Source organism: Medicago sativa, chromosome 7, assembly GCF_051527215.1.
Source record: "Medicago sativa cultivar Bolivia chromosome 7, Bolivia_mono, whole genome shotgun sequence".
In the NCBI taxonomy this organism is placed as follows: Eukaryota; Viridiplantae; Streptophyta; class Magnoliopsida; order Fabales; family Fabaceae; genus Medicago; species Medicago sativa.
In genome coordinates this window covers 90,701,366-90,712,122 of record NC_140755.1, presented here as the reverse complement: position 1 = coordinate 90,712,122, position 10,757 = coordinate 90,701,366, and the positions used below count along the sequence as shown (strand labels likewise).

Sequence of the window (10,757 nt, the reverse complement as noted above, 5' to 3'; positions counted from 1 at the left end):
GCTCATAGAAAGAGAGAGCATGACCAAACAGAAAGAATGAGTTTCATGAGATTAAAAATAAATAAGTAATATAGTAGAAAGAACAGAGTTATGGGTTATGCTTCTTCAAATGTTTTCTTCTCTCCTCTTGTTGAAAAATGAATCTTGTAGAAGAAAGAGAGATATGCTGCAAAATGGATTGAAAGAGAGAGAAAAATAAAAGTAATAGTTAATTTAGTGGCTTAATTATATATATGGTCCTTAAATAATTACCAAATTTCGATTTGGTCCCTTAAATAATTTTAGTCTCATTTTGGTCCCTTAATTCACATTCGTCCATCGTTTATATCTTTTCCGTCAAACACTAAGTAAGAAACGTTAACTCTCACACATGGAGGCTGATGTGGCGCTTATGGGTTGGAGATAAGGGTCTGAGGTGGCATAAGTTGATCTTTTCAAATTGTTATCTTCTTCCAATCTCTCTCTTTCCTCATTCTTTCCCGATCTGGTGCCTTTCCTTCTTTCTTCTTCAAGCTTGTTAAAGCTTGTTCTTCAACTTCCCTTCATTGTTCATCTTTCTCCTTTCTCCTTGTTCTTCTTCCCTTCATAATTCATCTTGTTCGAAGGTTTTCAACCATGTCCACTGTTTCACAGAATTCAAAATTTAACCCTAGTGAAGGGGGGAATTCTTCAATTGGTGGATCTGTTATGAGAAGGAGATCGTTTAGAGAGTGCAGGTGTGGAGAGAAACAAGTATTGAGGACTGTTACTGATGTATCCAATCCGAATTTTGGGAAGAAGTTTTGGGGATGTGTCAACTACAAAAACCAATTTGACAAGGGTTGCAACTATTTTAATTGGTTTGATTCAAGGGATGATATTATTGATGCAAAAGATATGGAGATTGAGAAGCTAAAGAAGAAAAATTTGAAGTTGAAGGTTGCCTTAGCTAGTTCCCAAAAATGGGGAATTTTAAGTTTTGGGATTATTTTAGTTTTGTTAACAATGTTGTTATGTAACCAGAGTTTTGGGGAAAATGTATTTGAAGTAGGTTAATATTAATGTTGTAATGTAAGGTTGTGGATGAGTTGTTATGATATGAATCAATGTATGAACATCATTTGAATCAATGAAATACCATCCTTCTACTTAATGTATTAATTCTGTTAATTTTGTGTTAGTTTTGTGTCACATTTAACTGAATACCAAATATGGAATTGAATCCATCAATAATGCAAAATACACAAATAAGTTGCAAATTGGTAATCAAAATACACAAACAATGTCAAAATAAATTGCAAATTCCTGCACAAGCCTAAGTAACTTGAAAGTAGTTGAAACTGCATAGTAATAGAGATCAATAATGTCTTGCATCAATAACTGAAAACCAAATATATAGTAGCAGTCAGACTGTCATATTGGCTTACAACAAAATAAGGCATGAAATACCTAGTTGGTGTCATATTGTCTTACATCAAAATAAGGTTACCAAAACCAAGATGATCCATAATGTATTTGTTACAAAATAAGGTAACCATAACCTAATTAATACATAACCAAAAAACATATTACAACAGGTAGACAATTTCAAAGAAATCAAGTGTTTTGGGGCTGAGTTGATGATGATCTTTTCTTCTTTCTTGGTGATCTTTTCTTCTTGATGGTTGACGTTGTTGGTTGACTTGATGACACTTTGGCAGTAGCAGACACTTTGGCAGTAGCAGATTGAGTATCATAAACTTTAGCAGAAGCAGATTGAGTACCAGATGCAGCAACAGATTGAGTATACACTTTAGCAGAAGAAGATTGAGTACCAGATGCAGCAACAGATTGAGTAGCATAGACTTTAGCAGAAGCAGATTGAGTACCAGATGACACTTTGCCAGTAACAGATTGAGTAGAAGACACTTTAGCAGTAGCAGATTGTGTTGCAGGCACTTGAGTAGCAGACACTTGAGTAGCAGACACCTGACTAGCAGACACTTGACTGGCAGAAGCTTGTGTTGCAGACACTTGAGTAGTTGGAGCATGACTTGAAGTAGGTTGACTTGTAGGAACTTGACTTGCAGGAGGTTGAGTACCAGGTTCTGGTGGTGGTGGTGGTAGTTTGCAGGTAGACTTGTTATGGCCTTCAGCTTTGCACCTACTGCACTTCATCCCATACTTAGCCCTCTTCAACTGTTGTTCATCCCTTTTTTCATCAGCATCCTTTCTTCTATTCTTCTTTGGTCTGCCAGGCTGCCTCTTGATTGGTGGTGGTTGTAGATCACTATATTCAGTTCTTCTCCAAAGAGACTGACCATTAACTGGATAGATGATGTGGCTATAGCAAGCTTCATATCTTTCTTTTCTGAAACAATCAGGAACATATTGATCCACATCAATATCTTGAGATTTCATGCATGATATAGCATGGCAACAAGGCAAGCCAGTTAACAGCCATTTCCTGCAAGAACACTCCTTCCTCAACAAGTTAATACTATAGGAATCCCCATTCATTGACCTGTGTCTGACCTCATAGTCATACTCACTAGCACGCCTGACCAAAACATTCCAGGCATATAAATGTTACACTAATGGATATAAACAGGTAAAAATACATTCAATATTAATTTAAAGTTCATAATTGTTGTCTACATACCTGACCACCCAATTGTTTGTAAAACTGGTCTCTCTTTCAAGTTTTTCCTAATGTTTGGTAAAATGTTGTCAGCATAGTTTGCAATTTTCTGTCTATTTTTTTCCCACCTTTCCATCAAATAAATCCTGATATCCTCAAGCATTGTCACAACAGGTTTTTTCCTGGGAACAACAATGACTGAGTTGAATGCTTCAGTCATGTTGTTTACTAAGGTATCACATAGTGGACCATTACTAAACTTTGACTTGCTCCAATGTTTAACTGGTGTTTGCATTAAATGGTTGTATGCTTCTTCTGAGATTTTCTTGATTTCATTCATCTCTCTATCAAAAGCAGTGGTATATGTAGCTTTAGCAGCCCTCCACATCAGCTCTTTAAGTTTTTTTCCAGGGTACTTCTTCCTAAAATTGCTGTATAGATGTCTTACACAAAACCTGTGGTCTGCATCAGGAAGCAATTCTGCCAAAGCTGGTAGTAAACCCTGCATTTAAGATGTATATGTCATTAACTTAGTATTTCAAAACAATATGTTCAGTTAAACTATTTACATAAATATACAAGTATAACATACCTTCTGTTGATCACTGATGAATGTGTAAGTGTTGCACAATCTTCTTCCACCCAAATCATTTGCCAGCAGATCCAAAAACCAACTCCATGTCTCCTTAGTCTCACCCTCAACCACAGCATAAGCAATAGACAACATCTGGTCATTTGGGTCCCTCCCTATTGCAGTCAGCAACTGTCCCCCATAATAACCTTTCAAGAAACAACCATCTAATCCCACAATAGGTCTACATGAATTAAAACTCTCCTTACAAGCCTTAAAACAAATGTACACTCTTTGGAAATATGGACATATGACAGTATCAGTGTTCTCTAAATCTCCTTCACTACCTTCAAATGGCTGACTGGTCAATCTCACAGTAGAGCCAGGGTTGGATCTAAACAATTCATGACAATAGTCGTGCATCCTAGTATACTATTCTCTATATGACCCATCCACCATATCAATTGCATGACTTCTAGCCCTGTATGCCTTTGATTTAGTAATACCAAGATGGAATCTGTGGTTTGTTTTATCAATGATGTCACCCAATTGAATATATGGATTTTCCCTAACACTATTGTTTAGCTTACCACCCAACCACTTAGAAGTCATTAGCTTAACTTTAAACTGCCATGGACATGTGTGATCATCTACAATCTTCCTCAATTGCCAAGTTTCTTCCCCAGGTATCTTTGCACAGAATGCTTTCCATGGACAACCATCCTTCTTGCAAATGACTCTTACTATTATCTTATCACTTTTTGTGAATTTGAGATCCTTCCCATTATGTACAGCATATGTCCTCATCCCCTCTTGAAACTGTTGTTTAGTAGCAAAATAGGTTCCAACTTCCCATTTGTATTCAAACATGGACTCAAGTCACTATCTAGGTCTTCACTGTTACACTCCTCAATGTCATTTAAACCAAATTGTGGAGGTTCTGGAACAGGTTCAGCAACTGGTTCTACAACATGTTCAGTTCTTTCAGTTTGAGTTATAGGTTTTTTCTTTGGCCTTCCCCTTTTCTTTTTTGGTTGTGCAGGCTGAGGTTGTGAATTGGTGTCTGTTTGAGATGGATCAACATTAGTGTCAGTTTGAACACTTGTTTGAGGTTGTGAATTATCAGCATTAGGCACAGTTGAGGAATGAGTTTGGCTTGGCACAATTGAGTTTGGTTGTGATTGTGCTATAGAGGGTTCAACATCAGTTTGAGGCACAGTTGAATCAGTTTGAGGCACAGTTGGTTCATTGTTAGGGAAGGGTTTGGGCCACCCAGGAGCTTCACCAAAGTAGTCAGCAAAACCAACATCTTCTTCTTCTGGTTCATTAAAAGTGCTTCCAAATGCACTATCACAATCACTATCCCTATTAATGGTTGGCCCCACAGTCACACCTTTAGTTTCATTAACAGCAACAATAATAGTGGGCCCATTGTCCACATAGTCGCTATCTCCTTCATTGTTTGGGCCACTTTCTTTGTCCACCACATTACTGGGCCCACTTTCCCTAGGGCCCACATTTACTATCCCATTACCTTTAGCAGCATTACTTCTCACAGGGTTATGGTCTTGAACAAAATACTCCAAAGATGGGTATTCCTGAACTATAGGTTCATCTGGGGTGTGTAACACATACAAGTGGACTCTCCCTTCACTAAATGCTATCCATTTCATTCTCTTAGTGCCTATGTCACTGTTCAGCCTAATCAATTCATTAACCTCCAGTGGGTCATAAAACCATAAAGACTCTAAGTCATTGTACCCCATATCTTTCAACCCACTTAGGACCCCAAGATAAGACCACACATCAGAATGACAAATCCATGTAGACTCACACCCATAGTAACCTAAGTGACCAGGTTCACAAAATGACCCCTTATGATGAACCACAACTTCAAACTTTTCCTCCTCCATTACTTAAAAATCCTAATAAACAAATGACAGATGTACACAATTCAACAAACAGGACCACAACAACACAAGGACCACAACAACAGATAAAAGCAATTAAACTATAAAAAAATCTCATGTGCAGACAAATTTAAAACCACATTCGACATGTACAGTTCATAACAACTATAAATAATGTAAAACCCTAAAAGCATCGTCTGTGTTAGGCCCCACATCAACTATAAAAGCAAATAACAACAACATTTCCACATACAAAAACTTCATAACATCAGATATTTTATCAAACTTTCAACATACAAACCCTTACTGTTCAAACCCTAACTCACCAAGAACCAATTTGTAGAACATGAATAACAAAGCAGGTGAAACATGTTTAGCAGTCACAATCGTATTTTAACAAACTTTCATTTCATAAACTCTAAACGTTCAAACCCTAACTGACGAAGAAGAAGAAGAACAACAACAACAAACCTGATGTCGAACGTTTCACAGTCGCAATCGCAGGTCACAGATTCGAAAGTTTGCAGTTTCGTTTTCGTTTCACAGATTCGCAGGTTTCACATTCATCTTCTCCAAAACCCTTTCCCGTTTTCGTTTTCCATTCTGAGATAAGAAGAGGATCGTTTCTCTCTCTACAAATCTCTTGAAAATATCAACTTATGCCACCTCAGACCCTTATCTCCAACCCATAAGCGCCACATCAGCCTCCATGTGTGAGAGTTAACGTTTCTTGATTAATGTTTGACGGAATGGATATAAACGATGGACAGATGTGAATTAAGGGACCAAAATGAGACTAAAATTAATTAAGGGACCAAATCGAATTTTGGTAATTATTTAAGGGACCAGATATATAATTAAGCCTAATTTAGTTGAATAAAATTGGGATGGAACATTGGGAGAGGGAAAAGACGTGGAAGGAAGAGGGAAAGTATCCAGAAAAAGTTAAATAAAGTTGTCTGACAAGTGACATAAAGTTATCTCACTCTATCACATTGCATGGTGCGGGCGGGTCTGGGTACCGATGGTTTGGATTTTCTAGAACCGGGCCCGACCGTACTAACTCATGCGTAACTGATTTTGACCATTTCAGAACCCGTAGCCCGTAACAAACCGACCCGTATTACCCATTCAGTTGCGGTTTTATCGGGTTCTGGGCGGGTGGTACTTTTTTGCTCAGTCCTAATTTTTAGATCCAAAAATGCAGTTGCTCCATTTTTAATATTTTAAAAAATTTCACCACTATTGAATTTGCGCTTACTTTTGCTCATGCGTCATGTTGGATGATGAGGTGACAATCAATTGTGGCGTGTCAATGCATTTTTAAAGAGAAATCAATTTTTTTTAGGGTTTTACATTTTTCTCATTTTAAGTTTTATTTTTTAAACAATAAAAATTATATAAAAATAAAACAATAAGATTTAATTTACATATGAATTGTGACTTCAATATGTGATATGCCAACTAATAATTTAACTTAACACATCAGCAAAAATAAGTCACAAGAATAGTGGTGGAGAAAATATAGGAGACTGTATTTTCATATTTGAAAACAAAATCACTAAAATTGTCAATCAACAAAAATAAAATGACCAAAAGTGGCACCATAATTATAGGTGTTCTAGATTGGACTCAAACATAGAGGCTTAACTTGGACAAAAATCTCTATTACAACTTGACTCTCTATTAACTTTTTACGATCGATAATCGTTTTAAAGTAGATGGTTGCTCTTTAAGCCTCAAGACCGACAAAATAAATCATGGAAAATATGTTTGATATTATAAAAAAGAATATGACAATAGATAACAAGTGGACTTTATATATGTCCTTCAAAAAAAAAGTGGACCTTATATATGAGATGTGTTATCAACACATCTCTAATACACAGTTTCTAATATTTTGTATAAATTTGGTAAATCATTCATATATTTTAACCAATAAAAAAGAATATGTTGAAAATCATATGTTCAAGAGTGTGTTATTGTTAACTTTATTCTTTTGTATATTATTTCCTTGAAGAGAATATGAACGAGATTATTCTTTTGGTTTCTCACATATTCCTTTCACTTGAAGTAATTTCATTTGAGAAATTATTGAGTATTAAATGTGAACACTTTTATCAACTGAAATTTAAACATTGATTCGTCGTATTGTACAATTCTAACATATCCCGTTAGACACAACCTCAAATGAAAAAGTGGACGAAAGAAAATAATGTTATCTTTTTGCACTCTTGGTAACAAGAAAAATCATGCAAACCTTAATCTATGTGAGAAACATGAACAAATCATTAATTAAATTAAGGATTTTTTTTTTCAAAAAATTATCCAATCAAAATAAGTATTCTCTCCCCTTTTGAAAAATCTCTAATATCAACTTCTCATTGATTATCTTTCATTCCTCCTATCTATTCTTCCTCAGTGTGAAAAAGGAGTGAAAGCAATTGTTAGTTTTATCATTTTTTCTTCACTCTAATTCAGTCCACTCATTTCTCAAGAACATAGTGCACACACAATTTTGTCCCCCTAATAATTCTTTATATATTATTTTTTTAAATGAGAAAGGAATCTTGAACACATGAAGATACCTAGCAAAACACTACATATATGTAACATCATGAAATTCGTTTGATGGATGCCTCTCTCTTTCCCTTTTTATTTCAAGACCACAAGACAAAAGTACAAACAATTGTAAAGTTTAAAAGGGAAGAAAAAATATCAAACCGACAAGGTTAACCACCAACAGGATCTTCACTCAAAAAGCAAATTCAGTTATGATTCTTGATCATCAGCTACTTCGTACCATTCTACATCTTCTGAATCATCTACATTTGTTAAGGTAACATTATTATTAAAACAATAAGAGGCAAAGACCATATCTTGGTTGACATGGTGCATTTATTACATTCTTTTTTTTTTTGAGTGGGAAAATTGAAATGACATTGAATTAACAAAATACTGAACCTTGAGTTAATAATCATCTCTATCAACTACCAGAGGTTCTTGTCCAATCAACAGCTGCAAAACCTACCTAATCAATAAGAGAGAAACATGAGAAATTGAAATTTGAGCGCATGTCTGGTATCGTGGTGAGTTTGGCAAAATCACGATGCTACTGTAATTTCGACCAACCCATTTGTATACCAAACATACACTTGACCTGTTACTACAAAAGGACATATAAGAGTTAGAAACACAAAAATTTAAATGGTTTCCACAGATTTTTTGCTTGGTAGTTTTACTGTCACACCAAGTTGCCAACCAAGACCACACTACTAGTGTCCGATCGATTTTGAGTCCGAATCCTAATCAGTCCATCATACGAAGAAGGTTAATCTCGATTAAGCGTAATTCATTTCGGACTAGAACCTAAGTAACCAAAGCGATTGGACAACACATTGACATCTTCATCATCATCATCTTGAGAAGTTAGAATATCTAATTCACTCTCAAATTTCTCACTAAAAAGTTCTTCCCAAAACCCTTCATCAAGTTCTTTATTCAATTTCTCATGAGTCTCAAATACCTCAATCTCTTCCTCATGTTCTCCACCACCTCTTCCAAGACCCTGCATTTCCATAGCCAACATTTCCAACTCTGACACTTCAAATCCATATCTAACACCGCTCCTTCCATCGCCACCATTGCTTGATTCTCCATACTCAATTGGCCTTCTCCTCTTCTTAGTAATATCATCTTCAATCTCCTTTCTATTTTCCTTCTGTTGAAGTAATTGCTGAATAAAAGCTGGATTTTTCATAGCTCTAGCCAAAAAAGCCATCATTTGTTGCTGCTTAATTTCGGTTCCACGTAGCCTTTCCTCCATTGCTTGAAGAATTGATCTTGTATTCTGTTGTTGCTGTCTAAGCTTCACAAGTTCCATCATTAACACTTGTTTGTCACGTCTCAAATGATCGATTTCTTCGTCTAATCCAAAACGACCAACTTCGACACAATGACCTTGTGATGATTGTTGTTGTGAAGTACTAGGTTGTGAAGTTTGTCTCCTTCTCTTAATGTTTGCTAAAAGATGTTTGTGTCCTCTTAGAAATCCTTCATTTGCAAACTCCCATTTATCAGGATCAATTTTTCTAAAACCCTGTATACAAAAAATTGAGTCCCACATCGACATTTAAAATAAAAAACTTAACTCATATGGCAATAAATATAGAATTGTTCAATTGCTTCAACCAAAGGTAATGGTATAATAGTAATTATAACATGATTTCTATTTTCTTTTTTTTTGAGCAATGATTTCTATTTTCTTGTTAGATGCATGAATGTGACATCTAAATTCAACATCAAATGGAGCAGGTAGGAGGAGAAATCCAGAAACCAAAAATCCAGGAAACAATAAGACAAGACGCGTGACATTAAAATAATCATATACACTTCCAGATAATACTATATTTTATGGAGTTTAAAAATAAGGTTAATGAATAGAAAAATATTATAAAGCAACTATACAGTGAAAATATCTGCTGACTTTAGAAGATACATACGTATATATACAGTACAAACGTTTTATACATTAATTCAACTGTTTTAATATAATTTAATATCTGCTGACTTTAGAAGATACATACGTATATATACAGTACAAACGTTTTATACATTAATTCAACTGTTTTAATATAATTTGATAATCGTATAAAGTATACTTTTTCTGTCAATACAGATAACATATATAAAAGGTAAGAAATTAATAAATAAAATATTATTTAGCTTTGCCTAGGGATTTTTTTTAGCACAAACATATATAAAATATTAAAAAACCAATATACAGGTAATGTAAAATGATTTGTCAAACAAAAAAGTAGTGTAAAATGATCCAATCTTCTTAGATTTAATTTTTGAGTGCATATTAATATTAATTTAGCTTAAGATCAAAATTTTCTTTTGGTTACTTAATTGGGTTAAATATTGTTTATGCAAATGAAGATGAGAAGAATACTTACATAGGTGTTGAGTTGTCTAACAAAACTTGAGAAATTGTTGTGTTTGAAGTATCTAGGAAGAAGGTCTCTGGAGAAAGCATTTGGATCCCAAACAACAAAGCTAGCACCACCTCTGCTCCATGAAACTATGTGACTTGTTGTGGGGTCCTCCACAACATCAAATGTCTTTGTGAGAAATGGTGGTGGTCCTACTTCATGAAGCCCCTCCATTGGCCGTGGAATAACAACCGTTGATCCCTCATCACTTCCTCTTTCATATGTCGATGATGACGAGGTTGCTTCAATTTCCAAATACTCTTCTTTCACCGGGTAGAGATAGTTCATTTTATAATTCACGACCTAAAATTTGAGGGTTGCTCGAAAAACAACAGAGTCGCGGTGGAAATAGTTTGAGCTTGCTTTAAAATTGACAAATAATAAGGGAAATTTAAAAGAAGTGAAAGTTAAGGGAGATTTTAAAAGAAGTGAAAACGTTCATAATAAAGGAAAGGATTAGATTCAATGAAATGGTGATGAGTGTAAGAAGGAGAAAGAAAAAAGATGAAGCATTGGAAATTTGAGAATTGATGTGTGAAAGAAGAAATTTGGAAAGTTTTTTTTTTTTGTGAAGGATTAGGGAATTGTTTTGTGAAAGAAGAAATTTGGAAAGTCGTTAAGGCAGTTGAAAGGAAAAAAAAAAAAAACAAGATGAGGTGTCTTACCTATATTTGAAGAAAGCT

At 34.9% G+C, this 10,757-nt stretch overlaps 2 protein-coding genes and 1 pseudogene across 7 annotated transcripts; all 3 read right to left on the bottom strand.

The window, feature by feature from the left end:
• Positions 1-1,330: 1,330 nt before the first annotated feature.
• LOC146910120 (uncharacterized) lies at positions 1,331-3,743 on the bottom strand (annotated as a pseudogene). Its single transcript, XR_015018784.1, has 3 exons — positions 3,192-3,743; positions 2,621-3,101; positions 1,331-2,518 (listed from the first exon to the last, which is right to left on the bottom strand). The product of XR_015018784.1 is annotated as an uncharacterized LOC146910120 (transcript).
• Positions 3,744-3,841: 98 nt separating this feature from the next.
• LOC146910119 (uncharacterized) lies at positions 3,842-7,907 on the bottom strand. 3 transcript variants are annotated; one of them, XM_085725943.1, is made up of 2 exons: positions 7,805-7,907; positions 3,842-5,095 (listed from the first exon to the last, which is right to left on the bottom strand). In XM_085725943.1, exon 2 carries the CDS (start codon positions 5,081-5,083, stop codon positions 3,974-3,976), a length of 1,110 nt encoding a protein of 369 aa, XP_085582069.1. In that variant the 5' UTR covers positions 5,084-5,095; positions 7,805-7,907; the 3' UTR covers positions 3,842-3,973. The 3 variants fall into 3 exon arrangements, with proteins under 3 accessions (XP_085582069.1, XP_085582068.1, XP_085582067.1); XM_085725942.1 differs by having other exon boundaries at positions 7,809-7,907; XM_085725941.1 differs by lacking the exon at positions 7,805-7,907 and adding an exon at positions 5,552-5,689.
• On the bottom strand, positions 7,597-10,757 carry LOC146910118 (heat stress transcription factor A-6b-like). Of its 3 annotated transcripts, none has more exons than XM_085725946.1 (4): positions 10,039-10,757; positions 8,607-9,179; positions 8,045-8,111; positions 7,597-7,905 (listed from the first exon to the last, which is right to left on the bottom strand). In XM_085725946.1, exons 1-3 carry the CDS (start codon positions 10,360-10,362, stop codon positions 8,067-8,069), a joined length of 942 nt encoding a protein of 313 aa, XP_085582072.1. In that variant the 5' UTR covers positions 10,363-10,757; the 3' UTR covers positions 7,597-7,905; positions 8,045-8,066. The 3 variants fall into 3 exon arrangements, with proteins under 3 accessions (XP_085582072.1, XP_085582071.1, XP_085582070.1); XM_085725945.1 differs by having other exon boundaries at positions 8,045-8,107; XM_085725944.1 differs by lacking the exons at positions 7,597-7,905; positions 8,045-8,111 and having other exon boundaries at positions 8,244-9,179; positions 10,039-10,501.